Source organism: Falco punctatus (genome assembly GCF_963210335.1).
Source record: "Falco punctatus genome assembly, chromosome: 3".
Classification (NCBI taxonomy): Eukaryota; Metazoa; Chordata; class Aves; order Falconiformes; family Falconidae; genus Falco; species Falco punctatus.
The window spans coordinates 20,324,621-20,347,203 of record NC_137582.1 but is presented as its reverse complement, the minus strand read 5'-3'; the positions used below and the strand labels follow the sequence as shown (position 1 = coordinate 20,347,203).

The following is a 22,583-nucleotide window of genomic DNA, read 5'->3' as shown; positions in this document are numbered from 1 at the left end:
TTAACCTCTCAGCAGTGAATTGTCTAGCAAGAGATGCTAATTTTCCCAACTTCATACAATAGGAGTCTTTATATCAGTTGCCTCACAACATTCCCTGAGCACGTGGGGCACTCTACCATGCGGAGGGTGGAAGGCACAACAATGAAGAGCAGTCAGTTAGTAAGAGATTAAGTAAAACTGTGCACAAAAATGTGAATACAGAGTTGGCGGATGCTTAGCATGTGAACTGAGGAATTTATTTCCCACTGTGAGCCAGTTTCTAGGTCTTGAAAATACTTTAAAGCTTGTCAGAGGAAATCTGAAAGGTTGTCAGTAGATGAAAAAAGAAATCTCAATTCCATAACTCAGGAATCCCAGAGCTTCCTGCAAGTTCACATAAGTAAGACAGAGAACTTTCTCAGGACCCAAGGAAGTAGAAATACATTTTTGACAAAACCAAGGACAATTAGAAGTCTTTCCTTATGAAAGGCACAATTTTTACATCCCTAGTTTCTCATGTGTGAATGTTTTCCAACATAGGCACATACAGGGGACCCACTAAAGTTTAAGCAAGGAATGCTATGACTGCACTGCACTGTTTTCTCCTTGGTCAGGACAGTGTGTGACAAATGGTAGTGACTGTGCATGCCATGCCATGCCATGCCATGCCACTAAAAGACACTCATAAAAGAGAAAATAAGATGATAATGATAATAGTAGTAGTAGTAGTAATAATAATAATAATAATCGAAGAATAACTTTACATCAAAACTATCCAAGTAGCCATGAAACTGGGAAGCAGAGGAGGGAAGGTTATGGAATAAAGACAGGTATCCTTGCTTATCCTATTCAGTTGTTCTAACTACATACTTAGCTTCTGAGGATTCAGGCTTTGGTTCCTCCCAACACACAAGGATCTGATTCATAACTTAGAGCTGTCAAAATGCATATGCTATCATCAGTCCCTATATTCATCCCCTTTTGGTCACTGCAGACAGGTAATTTTCTCTGTGCATGGAGAAGGGTATTAGCTAGTTCCTATTCCAGTGGAGGTGAGGCTTACTAGAAAAGCGGGAAATGAGGACCAACTGCTTGTATTCTTAGCAAAAAAATGGGAAAGAGAGATTTGGAAAAGGTTGAAGAGAGCCCCTCGGAAGCACAGCCCTGCATTGATCCATCTGGAAGACCATGGGGAAAGGAGCTGGAGAATGTTTTGTAGAAACAAATTTGAAAATAAAGATTTCCTACAGAAAAGCCAGACCGGGACATGCAAAGATGTGCCTGGAAGGAAAAAGGTTGTTTAGGTTTGAGGTAAAGTGTGCCATTCAGTGTTGGGCACCCAAAACATGGGTAGACATGAATTCCACTGATCACCTGAAGAACTGTTTCTGTGGGGCTGGAAGGATTCTGGGCAGAAGACAATAAGTTCAGCATGGGGGAAGCTGAGGAGAGCTTTCTGCCTGCCATAGATCCAAGAAGGAAGGAAGGTCTTATATTTGCTTTGTGTTTACCTTACCACAGACCACGTGAGACTGTGACTCAGGTTCAGAGATACCACTCGCACTACTGACCAGCACAAGAGGCTGAGAAGCTCAGAAGTCTCTGGAAGGCTAGGGCAGGCTGATACAGCTTCAAGCCTGGATGGGTATGCCCTAGGAACTTACTCTGCTAGCCTTTGACAGAAAGAAGAATACAGACTTGGAGGGCAAAGAAAAAGAGGTGTAACAACATTTCTCATTCCCTATATCAAACATGCTTGGAACCAAGTACGTATGTATATGGCATACACAATTTCTTCAAGTTACGTTGAGCCAGTCCCTTCAATCAACCAGTCTAGGCTTTCATTTGACTCATTTTAAGCACTCTTTATATTTACTTCCAAATCACTGCAGAAAACACTGAATTAATTTGGTACAGGGCTTTCTCAACCTAACTTTAGTTATCTGCAAGGCAGATGTCCACATCAGGCCCAGCCACCATAAACTTCCTTTGCAGTCAAGAAGCAGATACAAATGATTCATATGATCTATTTTCAGATACCTACTGGAGTACAAAAGAAATCATTCCTCAGATGTGGCTATTTCTTTCCTGCTTGCAGTGGAGGGTCTAGCCAGGTAGCTCAGAGGTACACATAGGCATTTAGTCAGCTGAATCCCATCCTGGTTTCTTTCACCATGCACCAGAAACCCGAAGGACTTCACATGAAGTTAATTATTTCTTTCCAAGTATAGCTAGATGTAGAAGTGTATGAACACAACATTAGCCCTGTACAGCAAATTACATCTTCAAAGTACTCTATAAACACTAACTACACAGCAATTAGACTATCCTATTAGTAAAATAACGCACAGGATACTGACCTATTTATTCTTTTGCTATTATGTAAAATTAATGAGCTGCATTTTTTGACCACTGATTCATCCTTCTTCCAAATAGCTGTGGATTAAAATTTAAGCTACTTAAATACCTCCACAAATTACTGGTAGGGAGAAAATGGCAAGACAAGTATTTGAAATGCACTGCTACAGATTGTAAACACTCAGAAGGATATGTGAACATAAGGCCCCACTCCGAATCAGATTCAAGAGTATAAGAATGATTTTGTTTAAGGGAGGCTGCTATTTTAGGTTTGTTTGGTTTTATTTTTTAATTACTGCCTTGTAAATAAACTAAAAAAATTTCCTGGTACCTAATTCATTATCCCTTTTCCTCCCTTCATCCAGCATCTCTGAGAACAGTGTGCACATCCACTGGGAGGAGTTATTTACTGTAGAGGGTGACTCACTATGTAAGAGGAGCATGTACAAGAAGTGGAAAGATTTCAGGAAACAAAGCCCAAAGTCAGACACTAATGAACACAAACTGTTAGCATCTGTGAATTAATTAAAATATTCATTATCTGTGTGAGTAAATTCTGCAGTTGTTACTTGAAAGTAATGAAATGAAAGTGACATATTTGGTCTTTAACTTATTTTTCATAGTCTATAAACGACATCCTAGCAGAGCGCGTCTCAGTGTGAGGACAGCACAAAGCACTTCAGCGTTCTTAATGATTCATAACTTAAAGGATGCTAGTAGAATCAGATTGTTTTCTACCACGAAATTGCATACATACTGTGTGTAATACTTATTTCTTCATGAAGGACGCCAGGCTAACAGGAATGCAGCTTAACTGGTTTAGGATTTATGAAAGAAAGAAAAAAACCCCTCACACCTATTTGCTTTCCTATGAATCAAAACCTACTTGATGCTTAAACTTACCAAAAATTTGTGAAAAAAACTGAGGCTGGGTGCAGTAGGAATTGAGTAGTTGATGATAGGCCTGAAGAAATACATTCATAGCAATCCCCTGATTATAAACACTTGTCAGTTCATCGCATTTGCAGCTGAGATTCCTCCAGCCTCTTCCCCAGAATGAGAATCCCTGATGCAGGTGGGAGTAACCACAAACCTTCCCAAACTCGGGATCTTTTCAAATAAGATACTGTTCTCATCTGTTACACTAACTTCTGATGTTGCTTCAACACCTGGTAACAGAAGTAACAGAAACAGTTACTATTTGGAATTTGCCACCTGCATCAGGCATGGTTTTCAGAGGATGTAAACACATCAGCAGGCAGCATTCTCAGTCTGACACTGAAAACTGTGCATTAGAAATAGGTTTTGTGCTCTGTAAAGGGCATCCAGCTCCTGCAAGTGCCTGACTCCCTATGGGAGTGCCCTATGGGAGTTTTACCATTGCAGAGGACAGGCAAGCTCATATCTAAAGTTCAAGGTTACAGAGCATGCATTTGTGCTCACTCTAAGTAACAAAAAATGAGACAAATGCTGATATATCATGACATATTCATCTTTATTGAGACCCTTGGAGTTCTCCTTGATGTAAAACGCTGTAAACTTAATGCAAGAAAACGCACTCCAGATACTAATTTCCCTAAAATCACCTATACATAAGAACATTTGAACACCTCTTTATGAACAATCTGAATTTCATAATTAAATCAATTTTCTTTCAGTAGGAATAGATAACTGTGATGATCTGATTTTTCCCTTTACTTAATATGGACACAGCAGCATACAGTGTCCAGAGGTGCAGAAGCATGGCTCAGACCACGTGAAGGCTTCTAGAGGCTGCATCAGCATTTCATCTAAGAAAAATCATGATAATGGCTTTCCATTTATCATCTTGAAAGGGAAGCAACGTCCATGTACTGTACATTCCATAAAGAAGATCAAACATGGCAGCGTATCTGGCTCATAAGTTTTGTGTTTATTTTTAAACTGATCTGTTAGTACTGAAAATTAATTAATTTCAGCACAAGCCTAATCAATCAAAGAGAAAAAAGGAACGATTTTGCCTTGGTCTGACCTACCCTGTACCCTCACTTTCACTAGCTTTAATGCAAAGGAGGCAGAGGGAAACCATGGCTGGGGGAATAGGATCATTTCATTTGGCAGCGGCAGCTCAGTTACACTGGCTTATGTGCAGCTTGAACTACCACAAGAAAGTTCATGAACGTCAGAGGCATATGATTCTCGGAGGCTGGGGTCAAAGACAGTTTTGAGATGAAGCACAGTCAGTAAAAGGATTACAGGTTTGCCAGTGATTCAGTTGTTGAAAAGCTCCCGCTCAGACCTATAGATCCAGTAGTTAATGTAAGTAGCAACAGAAGCCAGTAGAATAAGACCCTGCTATTTTAAACAAACTGAAACTAACTACAAATATAGAGGTTACTTACGAATCCCTCAATGATGCCCATACTTAGTATCAAATAACTCTTTACCGTGCTACTAATAGTCATCAGGTAAAGGCCTAATGATGTGTATATATTCTAACACTAAGATAAATCCTTTTTATTTACAGAGGAATAAATTCATAGTGCTTTGAAATCTATAGGCTTACTCCTTTTGCAGCAGTGTTTTTATGCTATTTCAAAACCTTACAGAGCTTTTTTATACAAGCTTATTTTAACATGTCTCTCTGCTGCTCCTTCCTGAATTCATTCATCATAAAATGAAGCCACCATTGTCTTTTGCTTAATTATCCTTTGCCTTCTATTGGATTTTTAGCCAGGAATTTGCTCAATAAAACAAACAGTCCCCCAAAAGCAAACAAACTGCAACTGAGGAAAAAAAAGTGACTCCCAGTCAGCACTGATAGTTCATCAAAGCAATAGTTATACACTCCTGACCAACAAGAGGTAAGTTCAGAGGCCAGTGCATTATAATTAAAGATTAGTACATCAAGCCTTCACTGATGACAAAGTGAGAAGAGCCCCACGCTGCCAGCAGTATTACTGGCATGGCACTGTGTTGCATCCTGCTTGGCAGCACTTAGGCAGCATATCCTCCTCTCCCACTGCTGAATTCAGGTTCCACTGTAACCAGCTAACCTGTTCCTCTTCTACACCATGGAGCAGGAGGGAGACAGGGAAGAAAAAACATAAAGTACTGCTGCAGTGCTGTTTGTCTACTTGTTTCCCTGGGCAATTCTTAAACGAGCTTTAAACAGCCAGTGCCATTCACTCATCCCTCACCTACAAGAATGTTATGCTCCAGTTTGCACCTCCGACACGTTCCCATTCCCTGTTGAGGACGACCCATGCAACTCATTTTTTCTGCTGGCTCATCTATACCAAGAGCAGCACATTGACTTCTTGAAATATTTTCCCACTTGGTAACTTTGCTCTGCTCTGTCATGCCCCTTTCTACCCACCTAGCCTCCTGCACTATGTGAGTTCAGGATCCTCCTCTCTACAATGAGATGTTGCATTTTTACCTTTGCTGTACCCTCACACATATCAAAGGAACTTCCCAGTGTAAATGAAAGGAGAATCGGTCCTTTGACTCCATGTTATACTATACTGCTAGAGAACTGCAGCGCAACAAATTTGTGTCAGCATCCTTAGGAACATGGAAACGATGTTACCGGACAGGTCAGAGATCTCATTCTGTTCTCAGTAACAGCAGCCTACTCTACTCAACCAAGCAGGGTCTCTGGCTCACTCTTGGCTGTGTGGTGCCTATGTGAAAGGACCCTCAAATTCCCTCACCCAGGCAAGTAAGGATTCCCGGCTTTAAAAGGCTTCCTGAGACCAAGCCTCTCACAGCTCTGGGCACAGAAGACACTTCTGCGAGAAGAGGCCATATCCAGAGTACCACCACAGCCTTAAAGCCAGACAGAAATCACTGCTTAGAGCAGCTCGGAGACTGCTTTAAGCTGCTCTGGGAACTAGTTTGGTAACTAGCCATCCCTGGGACTAGTGGACCAAAATGGTGGCACGTTTATCTTCATCTCTTTCCAGCAGGCATCTTAAGCTCAGTTTAACTCGATCAAATAAGTGATTTCAACAGGGTTTTTTTCCCCTTAGTTTGATGGTGCAAAAAGGGGCAGCATGCAATCAAAAGCCTGGCCTTGCCTGTTAAAATAAAAACTGTCATGCTGCCTCCCAAGAAACCTCTCAGCAATGTGGTGGTATTTGCACACTAATTCATAATATGCACTGGTCCAACTATGACATTAAAGTTCTGTTACCACTGAGTAAATACACTATACAAATGACGCTCAAGGGTTTCCTTATCATTCATCTTATGTAAACCAGTTTTATGCCTACTTAATTTCACTGGCTAAAGGGGAATGACTCCTGAGTTTGCACCAGTATGTGATCAGAATCCTGTGCAATTTCCAGAAGCATGTTAAATCAGTTCATCCATAAAGAGAACAGTCTGCATTTTATACAACCAACTTTGGGGTTTCTATTTTTTATATATAACTAACTAAGGGATAAAAGAGTCTGTTTTCTTTCTTAAGAAAGAGCAGCTTTGCAAATACATTAAAAAAAAAAAAAAAAAAAAAAAGCCACAGAGGGCTTTTGGGGGCAAGTTCCTCCAGATCAAGAAAGTAACTGGAAGAAAGCAGCAGATCCTGATACAATCGGAAAAACCTTGCGCAGCTCTGCTCTGGCTTAGGAAGATCTGTTTGTGCAGATCTACCTGTGGGTAAACAGAGCCACATGGGTAGAAAATAGGGTTACTTTCATTTATTTTTTTAAACTTTCCAGCCCTTTGGCCATTTTGGCAGACCGCCCTTGTGCACACTACAACACAAGACATGAGATCGGCAGAGTTACACGTGCTTCCAGAGGTGCTTCTGATAATGCACTTAGATAAGGTGTTAAGGCCATGAATACTTTTATTGGCATTACTTACATCTATTACTCTAGCATCCTTAAAAATCTTCAGCTCTTCCAGAAGTGACACGCCACAGATCACAAAAGGTAGTCTGAGTCTTGCAATATAGGACTAGCTGTATAAGTAATTTTAATTTCCAGCATGATGTATGTCTATGTTTTTTCAAAGTATCAATTTATTTCTTCTAATCCCTAATCTTATATGTTATGGTTAACAGCTGACTACAGATTTTCATAATCTAATGCATTTTTCTAATGGTTGGTCAGTTGGGGGAGGGGGAGAATTACAACATTCAAAATTTCTATATATATTAAAGATATGCACATATTACTTCACTACACTTGGAACTTACATTATTTGTAGTTCTGTGACAATGCCAACTTTACATTAGGCTGCCATAAACATAAGAACACGAAGGGGAAGGAGTTTGGACTTTATGTAACTGTTATTTAAGAGAATTTTTTAGTCCTTTTGGTTGTATAGACAGACAGTCTAGTATGTACAGTGAATATACTTCTGTTTACTTGTTGACTGGTGGATTTGAAGCAGCAACATTAGTTTACCCTGTAACATGCCAAGATGCAATTAGTTACACAAAAATGCTATTAAAAAGCAATCCAAAACAAACATGTCCTTTTGCCATGGAAACTGAAAAATGCAGTCCTGATACTAATCTCTTAAAGAATCCAGATTTTTAAAGATTCAAACAGTATATATATCAGTATACAAAGAATCCCACATGGCATTGTAGCACATCCTGCCCGAGCACAGTAAAACCAGCTTAAACAGCTACTTTCATTTAAATGACTAGGATTTAGGGAAAAGTACTGCCATAAATTTGTTGTGTATATGTATATCTAACAGTGAAATTTATACTTCATTGTGAAAACCTACTAAATTTCAAGAAAATTGGTGTTAAAAGGAATGTGCAGGTTAAAATGAATGGTATTTACAAGCAAGAAAAAAATGACTGCACAAGGTATGCAATTACCAGTAAAATCCAGTGCTGCTGGAGATTAATTGTAGGGCTGGATAATAAAACTGGAAATGTTTATGACAAGTGTTATTTGTACTTCCTCTGTATAAGATAAGGATAATGATATTTCTTGTTCAGACTCATAAACTGATCAACCCAGTTTTCTACCCGCTCAGATTTCTCCCTTTTCAGGGCAGTCTCAACAGATTTAGGGCCAGACAGTGAAATTAGTTGGACATATGGTCTCCAGAATGCAACCCCAAGAGCAAACCACCAACACCTAATCACTTAGTCAGAACCCCATTCCCTTCCAAAACACACCCAAATCAGGATCTGTAGGCACGCATCTCCAGACCCGGCAGCCCTTCCCTGAAGATAAATGGACAGGACACAAGGTTCTTTTAAAATAGGTCTAGAGGAGGAATATTATCTCATCTGATAACTGATGGGGTAAAGCTCTCAGAAAAGGGGGGAGGCTTGGCTCAGTGCTTTCCTAAGCCTAACGAGAATTCAATCCCACATCTCCCACATCTTAAAGACTGCAAGAGGCATCCAGCTACAAGGGGTGTAGGGATGAGGAGAGAGCACAAGAAAGAATGCAAACCGTTGCTTCTTCTTCCTTTAGATGCCATGATTTTGAAGCTAAGCAGCTGCTACTGCATTTTAGAAGCATCCCAAACCTGTTTATGTACTAGGCACGCTGGAAGCATAGATGAGTTGTGTTTAGAGGAGCCAACTGCTCCCCACCTACACCTTGGATCGGGGTGGGGGAGACGGGCATCTCAGGCTGAGGCATTTCTTGTCACCACAAAAGCACAACTGAGAAACGTCAAACACCTAAAAATAAAGGAATACAATGGTAACGCCCAAGCTGGTTCTGCCTCCAGAGCAGCTGCATACACTTGCATGAAACCTTCTTAAAATGTAATCTTTAAAAATTGCAGCTGCGTATGTTGAGGATAAACACCCAGCAACACTGCATGGGATAACACTGGGTGAAACTGTGCCTAGTCATCCCAGCGACAGGACGCCTCATCCTGAGCTGCAAAGGGAGAAACTAACCGAACTGCTGGATGATACCACAATCCTTCATCTGGGGAAGATAAATTTTACTCAGAAGCACAAGAAAATGCATGATAAGCGGTCTGACGAACATACAGCTTTCTGGACCCTCACCTACCCAAAACTTTTACATCAAACAAGCATTTTCCATTACTTTTAAGTAGGTGCGTAGGGTTGAGTTAGACCGAACAAAAAGAAGATCACAAATGAACGTTTTTGGTATTTTGAATAGGCAAACTAGTTACGTTTCTCAAAAAAAAAAAAAAAAAAAGAAGAAGAAGAAAAAAAAAGTGCAACCTCGTAATTTTGATGCCACAAATACCTGTAACCAGAAAGTAAATAACAACCTTTTGCAAACCGGCGTTAGGAAATAACGCCCAGAGCGCGGCTGGATCCGACTCAGGGCCGGGGAACGCGGGGCACCGCCGCGCTGCCGGGGCAGCCGCCGGCCGCACACAGCGCGGCCCCTCCGGCCGCCGGGAGGCCCGGGCCAGGCCTCAGCGTCCCGCCCCGCCACCGGGCACCGACACCGACCGGGAGAAACCACCCCCGCCCGCCCGCCCGCCCAGCGCCGCCGCGGTCTCCGTCCTGGGCGGCCCGGGGCCCGGTGAAGCGGCGCAGTCCCGGCCCCGGCACCTCGGCGATGGCCGCCCAAGCCCGGGCGAGGCGGCGGGGCGGGCCCGGCGGCGGGGCGGGCAGGAGGGAGGCGGCCGGGGCGGCGCGCACCTGCTCCCTCCTTCACCCTCCTCCTCCTCCTCCTCGCCCACCTGGCCGCGGCTCGGCCGTCCCCGCCGCGCTCGGCAGCAGCAGCAGCCGCCGCCGCGGCCACAAGCAACATGTTGCCCAGCGGAGCGTCGTCCATGCCGCCGCCTCCCAACCCCGCCGCCTACTTCCCGCCTCCCCGGGTCACTTTGCCCTCCGGCCTGGACATCCTGCGCACCTACTCGGGAGCCGTCATCTTCCTGGAGATCGTGAGTGCCGGGGGTGGGGGGCGGCCACCGGCCTGCCCGCGCTTTCGCCTCCCCTCAGCGCCCCGCTGCCCCGCGCCCCGCTCCTTCCCGTCCCGCCGCGGCGGCGGTGCCCGGGCCGGGGGACGGCGAGGTGCCTCCGCCCGGGCACGGCCGAGAAACCGCCCCGCGTCGCCCGCGCTCCTCACCTGCCATTTTGAGAGCGAGAAAGGTGCGGGCGGCCGAGGCTGCGGCAGAGGCGAGGGAGCCCCCCGAGCGGCCCCGGCGCCGGTGTCGGTGCGGGCAGGGCAGCGGGACCGGTCCCCGCTCCCCCCGGCCTGCCCCGGCACTGCCCCCGGTGACACCGGGAGGCCCGCAGGGACGGGTCTCACGGGGGGTGTTTAAGCTGTCGAGCATTTGAGCCACACGGAATCCCAGACCCCCAAACCCACACCGTGGAGAGTTACGCAGGTTTTTACCCGTATGCCTGTTACGGGTGCTATGCAAACTCCTACAAGTACGTTTAATGCCGTGTGCGTGTAAGACCTTTGAGCTACGGCTGGGTGTGAGGCGCTGCAGGGCCGTGGTGCAAATGAATAGGAGGAAAAAACCCAACACCTTGACAGAACTCATCTGATTTTATTAATTCAGTTTATTTTTTTTTTCCCTGGGGTCAGAGCAGGATACTGCTTGGGTCCCCAGGCTCCGAGATGGATCCCAACCTGCAAGCTGTAAAACTGCACCTGAGCAAAACGCTCAGAACACAAGCCCGGGCACTGAATCAGGCCCTGAGTCAGTAGGGACAAAAGGTTAATTAGGTTGGCCAACCTGTTATGCATCTGACAGCCGAGCTGAAATGGACAGGCGTAGTATAAGGGAAATGGCACGACAGTGGGTGCTGAGATTAGAGCAGTCTCTGTGGTAGATTTCTAAATTTAAAGAAGCCTTCAAAGTTGTGCATTCAGAATACTGGAAACAATTCACTTGTCTCTGCTTTTTGTTTAACAGACACTTTCTGCTATCCCTTCTGCTTCCTCACTGCCCATCACTATCTGGTCTCTGAGCAACAGACTTGCACCTGCAGTCTTGTGAAACTAGAGAAAGTTTGGTTCTTCACAACAGCTAAAAAAGGAACCCTAGAGAACAACTTGAAGGCTAATACATAAACCCTTGGGAGCTTTGAACTGAGACTAGCAATGCATCTTTACATATATGCTGCTGCAATGTAACACAAGAGAGGAACCAACTAATGTTATAGCAGGCATCTTTTGAAAGGTATCTCTCATCCAACCTTGATTCAAACGAAAGTTCTCTGAATCTGGAAATGTTACCTCTAACTTTGTAGTTGTAAATCTGTAGGATTTAAAGAGGAAAGTTGTAACTTGCCTGGAAATTGATTGTAGCTGTCACTACACAGCAGGTTGGATTATCAAGATAAATCTTTCTGTGAGAAATGAGCATATTTCAGATGGCAATTACAAATTTCTCCAGTTATCCTTTTTTATAAAAAGGCAGGATTTGAAGGGAGAACTAGTACCCTTCCTTAGGTCAAGAGCTGATTAAAGTAGGCAAGCCTTAGAGTATGTAAATTCTCCATCAGCCCATCAAACATCCTCACCACTCATTCACTGCGATCAGTATGCTGAAAAGAAAATTGGCGGTGCTGAATTCTTCCCTGGGTTATGAATTCTGGAAAGCTGTGTGTTTTTCTAGACATTACAACATAATTTACAACTCACCTTATTCTGTATTCTAGTTTTCTTTTTTACTTTATTGCTTAATCTCTTCTCTTTCAGCTTTCTATTACAAATGCATTGAAAAAGAGGATGTAGTTTAATCTCTTTTCTGTATCCCATCTGATTAGGACTACAAAACTGAACAGTATGAGATTGAATCTAAATCTGATGTACATCCTTGTCATGCTAACTTCAGTGTGTGTATATAGAGATTTGTATGTGTGTGTCCGAACGATGTTTTCAGATTTCTTATATTTCCCTCAAAATGAAAGCAAGAGTAAAATTTGCACCAGCAGAATGCAAGTCACCTGGGTTTGTAAATCCCATTTTCAAGACTATTTTAAAAGCTCTTAAGAATTTCAGAGTGGCTTCATCTTACCACCACTTAGCGCCTATCATTTCTGAGAATGGTACTTGGGCTCTCTGAGTACTTTTGAAGTGTTTCCTCTTGGTTTCTAAAAGTAATCTGAGGACATGTTGATGTATGATATTAGTTCTTAGACAGAAAGGACTGAATAAAAGTAATCTTCCAGTTCATCATCTGTATTCCTTTCTTGCAGCTATTTGGAACGATAGTCTGGATTTTGGTAGCTTCTACTGGAGTTCCGCTGCTGCTGCTGCAGGGATGGGTAATGTTTGTAGCAGTGACTGCGTGGTTCCTGTCCATTGTGTTCCTGTGTGTGTTCCTCTTTGGTTATGCAAATAGAATTGCTGTCAACTGGAACCAAACAGTAAGATTTTTTTTCTTTATTTAAGGATTCCCTTTGTTTTATAAATGGAAGATAATTTCATGAGAAGTACTGATCCTAAGTCTTAATGTCTGGCCTTCTGTTTTAGCAGAAAGTTTTTCAAAACAGAGGAATTCAAAACTGGAAAAAGAGGGAGTAGGACTACAAGGATGACAGAGGAAAATACAGGACCTCTTTTACAATGGGGTCTGAAAGAGCACAGCTTTTTAAACTGTTTGAAGGAGCATACTTGTCCTCTATGAGCCCATAAAATGCATGAGCAGTAGAAGAGGACTAGTTTAACACGGCATGACAACAAATTGATTTAAATGGCCAGAAGTAATTGTGGACTGGAAAATGGAAAATACTTTCTGACTATTAGACAAGTGGTAGTAACACCCTGAGAATAATGCGGGGTAGAAAGATACTTCTAATATTGTAAAGGAGGTGATAACATTCGTGAACCCATTGTGTGATGTGGTTGTCTGAGATAGCATGGACTGGAATAAGTCACCCAAGCAGTCTCCTCCAGTTCCTAAGAAAGTCTTCTGCTGACCTTTGGGTCAATTCCTTAAAGCTAGGGCAGCATTGGTGAGTGACTGTTAGACCTTAGGTGGTCAAAGACAACATAACCTGCAGTATGATATCGGTTAACATCTTTTTTAGGAGACTTAAGATTTATCTTTCTTAGAGGAAAAACTAGAGAAGAGACTACAGGTATCATTATGCACTGCTCAGCATTTCTTCATTGTGGAGACAAGACTTGATTTTTGCTGTAATGGATTGTTATGGCTTGTGCCAATAGTTCTCAGACTATACCTTCCTATTAAAACAGGGAAGCTGTTGGCTCCAGTTTTTACCGACCACATAGGTACCTCAGGTTATTGACTGCTATTATGTATCCCTTTGTTGTCATTAACTGGTTTTTACCTTGAGTTTTTAGCACTCAAGTAGTTACTCTCTTATTAATAAGAGATGCCAAAACTGTGATCAGAATGGGAATTCCCCAAAAAATTCCAAAAGGACTGGAACTTCTAAAATACAAAAGTATGGCTGTTTAGAACTTCTGATCGCCTTCACCTTCCTCCTGTGTGGCTTAGTTTTCCTATTGACACTTCTTGATCATAGCTGGAATTGTGTGTTTCAGTATCAACATCTGCAATTATTTCTCTGTTCACGTTACTCATGGACAGTCCCTTAAAACAAAAGGTCTTTAAAGCAAATCATAGAGCTTCATGAGTCTGGGGCTCTTAACTGGTAACTTCAAAGCCCATCAGTGTTAACAGACTGGATTTTATTAAAAAAAACTTTAGTACTTTTGATAGCAAATACACATCCATACAGTGTCAGCTTTTCAGCACAATACAGGCAGTAATTAGGCTAATAATGAATTACAATTACAGAGACCTTTACAGGAATTTATGCTGTGACATCCTCGCAAGTTATGATGCAACAAAGCCCTTGAGCATGTGCATAACTTAAGTAAATTAATAGTGTCTTGGGTTTCATTGAAACTGTTTGCCAATTTACAATCACGCATCTATGTAAGTGTCACTGGGTGAGGGCATAGCCTTTTATAGATTGAAAATGCTACACAAATGTTCATCTTACAACAAATTCGTGAATGTGTCTTACACATTGGCTACTTGATGCTGGCAGTGATTTGTTGTACTGTTAATTTCGTCTCCTTGTATGTGAGAAATTACTGAAACACTTTATGTCAGGAAGTTGCTACATGACTTGTATAAAAGCTGCATCTGTGGGACTCTGCAACTTAATCTAAATAACTCTCATAACTAAGTCAACATTTTAAATAAATTCAGAGTGAATCATTTGATCTCTAACATGGTAGCTGAAATCCAGCCCCTTCAGCCACCAACAAAGCTAAGATCATTTGACCTATTTTCAGGTACCCAAATGTTCTGTAACTTGTTGGGACTAAACTCTTCAGCTGCACTTCACAAGGATTTTTTACCTTCTGTTGCAAATAAATACTAGAAACACTAGAACTATTTTTATTACTATAAAATAATGTACCTGTTTGTTTTAATATGGCATGTATTTAGGTAAATACACTGGGTTTGCTATTTCCTAAACAAAATTCACAGTAGAACTCGGAAGCTACAGGTCATTAGATTGGGTCAAAAATGGGAAGTCGTGGTTTAGTTATATTGGAGTACTATAGCTTCATGTAAAGATTCATGAGGAAGTGTGGTTTAAGACTCCAGGAGTTTAAATGTAAGTTTGCAAAATAGCATGGGGTTCTGACAGTCCTGCATTTAGTAATACCTTATGTCATAAGTAGCTCCATTGATCCTAATACTGATACTTCAAAAGTAAGATGCCACACAGATCGGGGGTAGAAATATGGGCCTTATATGGTACATCACTCTGTGCATCACTGTATTAAACCAGACGGTATGACAAATACTGTCCTTTACAGCCTGACTCACAACACACTCATTTACAAATTAGATGTAAACTAACATATCATGCAGATCTGGTAGTGTTTTACAGATACTTTGTATGAGATTTCAATGATAATACAAGTGTGGAGGCAAGGGAGAGTCAGGCACCATGCTAGCAATTACTAAAACCAAAGAAACCTTCCTCATAAGATGTTGGGTTTTTTGGTCGCAGAAACATGAAATCTTACTGATACTACATAGTTTCACTGTAATTACTGCCAGGAGAAAGAAATTAAAGGGTCTGGCAGGAGAATGAAGGAAATGAAAAAGTTTGTCTTCTGAAAATATCTCTCCTGTATGTAGTAAGCACAGTCTTCCTCATGGAGCTATTTTGCTCCTTTGTGAGCTGTGGTGCCAAAAGCATACAGCTGGTAACGCTGGCACAGTTGCATGCTTGGTATTTAGCAGCCCAAGAATAATGGATGTCCTTGATTATGCATGGGTTTGTGCAGACCTTTCAAGTTGCTGGAATCCTGTGTTATGAAATGGGTATGTCAGGCCGTGATATGGGGTCCAGTATTTGTCACACAGCGAACACACACCTGCGTGCAGTCTGATGTGGTGTGCGTAGGTGGCAGCATGAAAGCTGTGCGTGTCCATCTGCCAGCTCAAGTGAGCAGGGGTAAGCCACAACAGCTAAGTGTCTGGTGGGGAGAAGTGCCTCCCCCAGCTGCAGCAGAGCACTGCAGCTTCTGTGATGCTTCAGCACTCTTGTGCTGGAGTAGGTCCCTACTATTTTTTTCTATGACATACAGGCATTACAGCAGAGCTGGAGACTGAGGGAATGTTTCTTACACCCAAAACTTGAGATCTGGCAAGCTTAGCCCATAAAAGCTATCCAGCTAGGCTAGGAAGGTACCCTCTGCCCCCTTCTCAGTTCTGTGGATGTCGGTGGGGCTTCCTGGTGTTACTCCAAGAGGAAGTAACTGTTTTTAAAAAATGGAAAAAACCCCAAACCAACAACCCAGCCAGAAAGGAAAACCAAAAGCTGGGAATTACTGCAGGTGTTTTGCCAAAACTGGCAAAACTGTTTTGCCAAAACTGGATTCCCAGTAACTGGGAGTCATTAAGAAAATCTGTACACTCTGTGACCTAATCACAAATGATCAAATGATTCTTAATTAAGAGAAAATTGTTTCCTGATCTGAGTGGAATGGGAAACTGTAGTAACAGCATATATCATAACTTATCAAAACTGAACAGGGTGTGATTTAAGTAGCTTTAGCTGCTATCAGATACAGAAAAACTGATGAGTTGGGAAAGAAAATTCTTTAAACAAAAATAAAACCTCGCATCTCTAAAGACACAGTTCTGTAAACAGGGAATGCAACCCATTCTCACTTCCATATCAGACAGTCAGTAGCTAGTGCATATGAATGCTGTCTGCTGTTAGGATGGACTCATACGTGGTGTACCCTGGGTTCTCACTCTTGGCATTCTGGTATTCCATTATGTTCAAGTGAATTAAAAGCACATAAAGAATTCCTTAGTGCTGGAGGCAGAATATGCAATGTGGATGTCACCAAAAAGCACGCATATACTTCTGTATAATTTTAAAAATTGTGTCTATGGCTTTTGCAGACCTGCATAGGTATAGGCAGAAAGTATATGTTGTATAGACTCAGGAACTGAGTGCAGTGCAAATGTCAGCTTTGCAGACTCAACAACAGAAAGAGATGTTGGAAGAATATTTTAAGTATTTTAAAACTGCACTGGAACATGTCTTGGCTCTTGCTATGTGGAACACTGGACTCTGAAATACAACCCCCAGTAAGATTTAGGCACCAGAGCTGCTTTTTCATGTGCTCCAGTAATAGAATCCAGAAATAAGAGTTAGATGTTTAAACCTTGTGTTCAGCTAGCATTCACCACAGAGGAGGGAATCGCCTGGAGAAGGCCAGGAGAGAAGCATATTTAAAGTGAATCCTAACTCCTGTCCTCTCAAGTGTCAGGCATTTTATTCCACAGTATCATGAAGTACTTCCAAATTACTGTATTTTGGGCAGAGCCAAGTCAGAGAGAGTTCTCAAGAAATGCCTCAGTTCTTGGATTCTGATTGTATCATGAAGTAAACTTCAGCTGTGTCAAGGCTGAGGTGTTTCTAGGCATGTACAGAAGCAAAATTCAAGCGTGGAGGGGGGACTTCTGGACCTTAGGTTATAGCTGAGAAGGGATTTGGGGGACTGCAAGCTTGTATTATACTGCTTAAATTGTGATGATTGGCCTTCATGTCCCTTCTTTTTTATCTAAGCCACTTGAAGGGAGAGCAATGTAAATGGCTTTGAAGTGATCTACAGGGTCAGCATATGTGCATATAGATGAGCACATGCCTCTTAATCTGAAAGACTATAGGGTTTGGGGAGAGTTGCCCTTCATCACTGATTATGTTAGCGAGTTGCTTATAATTGCAAGCAACTGTGAAAACATGTGCAGGTTAAGCTTTGCATGGATTTAACACTGCTTATCTCAAATTACTGTTATCGGTGCTCATTTCATGTTTCAGTGCTTGGTTTCATTTGTACTGAGACTGAAAGAATTAGACACGTATTGCAGCCCAGACTGATTCTGTTATTTGCTTTTCAGGATTTTCTTTTCCATGGGACAACTTTTGTCTTTTATTTTGGAGCTTTTCTACTGCAAGCAGCAACTACATCTCTACATTACTTTCCCCGCAAATTCAATTCCACCACACAAGAGAAGCTTCTAGCTCATCATGAATATAACATAAGCATAGCAGCCTCGGTATGTATTTCATACATTTATATCTGCTAAACAGAAGTCTGTTGTAAACTTTTGTAACCAGCCATTTAACTTGGGAACTTAATAGCAAGCTGGAATAGAAGGAGAAGTTGTGAGAGAAAGGATTGTCTTTGAGTGCAGCAAAAGTGTCTAACAGTGACGTGCAAAAAATACTGGAATAAGCTAATGCTAATGTGATAGGTGCTCAGTTGCCTGTCTTCGCTGCTGTGTTTTAAATATATGATCACTACAGCTTATAATTTTTTGACGAGGTATTTTGTAAAAGCAATGTTGGTTATTAGAATAGAAGGAAAAGATAGTAACTGGGCCTTCATCAAAGCATCAGGTGTGAATTTCATGCTTATGCTCAAACTTTCAGTTACTTTTTTAATACTATTTAGATAGTCCTGAACATGCCACGGGGAAAAAACACTTGGACTAGCTCCTTGTGAAGTTCCAGATATGTCACTTATTACATCAGGCGTAAATATCTGTAAGGGCCCTGTTGTCTATTATGGCAAGGATTAGAGTGCTTTAATTGATAGCCTAAGCTCAGACTGCATTTTTCTCACTCACCGTAGTTGCATCATCACTAAGTCATTGCATCTGGTGATGTGGGTGTGCATAGCTGTGTAAGAAAGTACACCAGCCTCTAGCTTTCTCCCAGGCTGGACTCCTGAAGGGCAAGTAGAGGTGTGCCAGTAAGCTTCACTTAAAGAACTGAAGCTACTGTTCTTATTTTTTTGTACCATCCAGAGGGTCTTGCATAACCCAGGGAACTGTACTTATTTATTAAACTTCTAAAGCCTTCTGAGGGTATCTGTTGTCCTTAAAACTAAATACACTATAAATATTGTGCAGTATAACACATTCGGTTAATCGTAAGATAAAAACAGATGAACATAAGGTGTAAAGTTCACATTCTTTCTGCAAGAGGAGAATAAAAAGGAAAGGTCCTTTCAGTCTCTGAAGGGGTGAGGTGGGCATGGCAGTCTCCAGGCCCAGAGTGCCTCACCGTTACCCTCTTGCCAGTAACACACTTGAGCACATCTGAACCCTGTATAGGCCCGTATGGCACAAGGACAGAGGTGGTGTCTCATACCTGTGCCTGAACTAAGGGAGGGCTTTAAACTAAGCAGGTGTCTAAGATTCTACCCTTAAGTGTAGCTCTTCAGTTCTTGTTCAATGTTTTCAGATTCCAGTGAATATATGGTCATTTTGTCTGACAGCAGGATGCCGAGGACTCCAAGAGACCTTTCCTCCCTCCATACTGTTTTTCCAAGGGAGCATTCAGTTCTTCAAGCCTCTCAAATCCCTGTCAAGATAGGGGAGGTGGAGGCTTTTGTAATTTGCCTCAGTATTTTTCATTAAGAGATGCTGGGAAATGGTGAATCAGATAACTGAGTCTTTAGTGCCTTTGCATTGTTTCCGAAAGTATGTAATTATAAAGTCAGGACATACAGAAAAAAAATTGTAATCCTTTGAAACACTTGATTAAAACAGTCCTGTGACCTACATGGAAAAAAATAAAAGGTTTCTAATATTTTGTCTTTTAAAATTACTTTTATATACTGTGATTAAAAATATATATGTTGATTTTATATGGGTGATAGTTCTACAGTGTAGCATCTTTTCAAAGCTTTCATTGTGAAATTAACACTTGTATAGAAAGCCAGGGATAGGTTTTTACGACATGATTGAATTTGTATGTTCTAAGAGACAGAATCCATTGTTAACACTGGACAATATGAGAAACTTTTTTTCAGCAATTCAGTTTCTCATTTCTTCCTTCTGGTTTATGTTATATATTCAAGTTTGCTGTGGCATGACCTTCAATTCAAGTCTATTCAGTTCAGTTCTTGAACAATAGCAACTTCCTGTCATTTCTCTGGAAGTTGTTCTAATGGCTGGTTATCTGGTCAAGGAGGCCGGATTTGAAGCTGTTTCTGTGTTTCTGCAAGTAGAAGAGTTCTGCTGTTTGGAGGGATGTGTTGTCTTAGTTGTTTGCTGGTAAAGGCATTAACTTGGAAACAAATCCAAGATTAATGTTTGATCAGTCTAGATAAGAGGAAACTGAAATACCCAGTGTACATACATATGATTACTTTGTGCCGTAACTCATGCAGAGATTCTGCTTCATACTGTATTTCAAAACGTCTTCTGAAGCAGGCAAGTAAGTGAAAAGCAGTAACGTGGTGTTATAACAGAGAGGTTCATGAGAAAACTTAAGGGGATCCAAAACCTATCTTTACCTTAAGCATTTTGGCCGGGGGAGGTAGCTTTTGAATCATTTGTGTTCCTGTATTCATTTAGAATAGGAAAAAAAAAGTAGAACAATATAATGTGTGATTCACTTTTTCCTTGTTTCTTCTTTTTGTTCCTGCTCCTTTTTTAGATTTTTGCCTTTGCAACAGCTGTTTGTTACGGTTGCAGTACAGCCCTGGCATTAAGAAGATGGAGGCTATAGCAGTTGAAGAGAGGTTAATGCCTGAGTGTTCTACTTCAGGTCAAATTAAGTGCTACATGTCTGTTTTACTGTAATCTAATTCAAAAAAGACTTTTTGTTTTTTGCTTAAACTCTATTTTAAAGTGCTGAAATAACCCCTAACCAGAATTCCCTTAACAGATAACAAGTTTCCATCTCTTCCCTTTCTAATTTTTAATTTTATTTTGTACTCATTAGAAGCATACTCATTGTATGGTGTTATGGAGTTCAGGCATAAACAAATGCGTCATTAGTAGATAACAGAATTCTAGTGCTAAATCAGAAGAGGAAGAAGATGGAAACTAAACCAGCACGTTAACTGCACAGGCAGCTAAAAAGCTCCCCTCCATTAACTCCTGGGATTGGGCCTTAAGTGTTTTGCAGCTTACAGTGCATTCCACACAGGTAGAACCTTGAGGGTACGGAGAAGACTCCTCCTGGTTTTAATGTGTGCTGCTCCTTGCAATGATCAGAGCCCAGGCTGACCAAATTTGTGATACCAACTTAGTATATATATTATTAACTTTGATGTACAGAGAAAATATTTTAAATATCCATCCAGTGAAATCTTTTGATACTCTTTTATAGCCATATCCAGCTATGGTCATCTGATCCTTAAAGCTTACTGTATTCTTTAGTAGGTGGAAACTGTTTGGGACTGTCAGTCAGTAGTTCATTAGTTTTAGGAATTCAGCTTAATCAGATCTATTTATACTGCAAAACAAAACAGTGCATTTGTGTTATGTGTGTATATACATGGTATATTTTTGTTTAACAGGAATATTTGCACTGTTTTAATTTGTAGAAGTACAGCGTTGGTTTTGTTAACTTCAAGTGCTGCATGTTACTTATTATGTGAGTCAATAGCATTTGAATTGAGTGAATAACATCTGACCTCAATTCTTGCGGTATGTTATTTGTTGCATTCTAAACATGCAGTGTTGTAAACGTGTTTTTATTTGGACAGATGCCTATGCAACATATTGCTGAAAGCAGTGGAATGCAAAGCAGTCCACCCACTATGGAGTCTGCTTTTGGCACAAATGAAGTTTAATTGAGCCTCTCCTGAATAACCCTGTTGTATAATGACACGCAATATATATAGAAAATTAATGTAACAAAACTAAATGACAGCATTGCGCTCTGCTCCCTAACACTTGTGCCATTATGCAGATGGTGAAACTTTTTTTTTATAATGCTAGTAAATAGTTTTTCGCTCTTGTGAATAGTGCCAAATTGATAACCTGGGAGAATAAAGGCTCTCTGTCATTTGTAAAACAACTTGCCAGTGCAGCTGCATATTCTGCAGAGACCAGCAGTGGGTTGGGTAAGGGAAGACAGGACTTTCCTCATTCCCAGGCCTACTCATTCTCCTTGAGCCAACGAGGGTGTCTGCTATGAAGGTTACTTTATCAAACTTGTCAGGTACAAGGATCTGTGAGAGCCAGCCACCCTCAGCAGTGCCCTGCAGTCCCTGCTGACCCAGGACAGGTTCTTAGGGATGACACAGCAGTGAGTAGCCGCCCTTCTGACTACTGGAACCACTTGGTCATCCTGAATTACTGCAATGGGATGTTTTCTTATATCTTGTTTCCTGAAATTTTTATCTTCCAAAGATTTTGTACTCTGGCTAATTATTTGTTTTCTAATTCTCTGTTTGCATTGAAACTCACTTTGTGAACTTTTTGTCGGGAGCCATATACTTTTAAAAATACTTCATACTGTATGAAATACATTTACACTGGAGTATATGGATGAAAGTATGTAACAAAGACTTATGCTAAGCAGCATTAAAGTTACTTAATATATTTATGGCAGTAGTCTGTTTATTAATTCTGTCTTTGGAAAGTAACTACCTTGCAACTTGGACTGACCTGATGCTAGACATAAAATTAAGGCTAAGATTTCTTGACAAGGCACAAGTACATTGGTGATAGCTTTATAGCCATTTGCCATGTGACACAGCATGAATATTAGTGAGGAGAAAAGTAAGGTTGGCTGGGACAACATTGCAAGTGGGTGCTAATCTTTGGTGTGTTTTTTCCTTCATCCTGCAACCTGCATATGCACTGCACACCACAGGCTATGCATGCTACAGCTACAGTCTCTGCAGCCAGCTGGGATGGTGGGCGAAAGATCTTAATCTTTTGCCTGTTTAAACCTACAGAGTATGAATCTCACACATGGTGTCAATTAAAAAGCTGTCCAAGTTTAGAGGTGTAAAGATCATGATTGATGGGCGCTGTTCAAGTCTCTTAATCTACTTGTAGAA

At 41.4% G+C, this 22,583-nt stretch overlaps 1 protein-coding gene and 1 long non-coding RNA gene across 3 annotated transcripts in view; one reads left to right on the top strand and one right to left on the bottom strand.

Moving 5' to 3' along the window:
- LOC308060937 overlaps positions 1-11,155 on the bottom strand; it is a 62,565-nt gene extending 51,410 nt beyond the window's left edge. Inside the window, exon 1 of the long non-coding RNA XR_013926983.1 lies at positions 10,365-11,155. This is a non-coding gene — a long non-coding RNA (uncharacterized lncRNA). The remainder of the gene's footprint in view (positions 1-10,364) is intronic.
- MAL2 (mal, T cell differentiation protein 2) lies at positions 9,896-22,123 on the top strand. Of its 2 annotated transcripts, none has more exons than XM_080380259.1 (4): positions 9,896-10,179; positions 12,452-12,520; positions 17,671-17,829; positions 20,222-22,123. In XM_080380259.1, exons 1-4 carry the CDS (start codon positions 10,045-10,047, stop codon positions 20,291-20,293), a joined length of 435 nt encoding a protein of 144 aa, XP_080236385.1. In that variant the 5' UTR covers positions 9,896-10,044; the 3' UTR covers positions 20,294-22,123. The 2 variants fall into 2 exon arrangements, with proteins under 2 accessions (XP_080236385.1, XP_080236384.1); XM_080380258.1 differs by having other exon boundaries at positions 12,452-12,622.
- Positions 22,124-22,583: the final 460 nt, after the last annotated feature.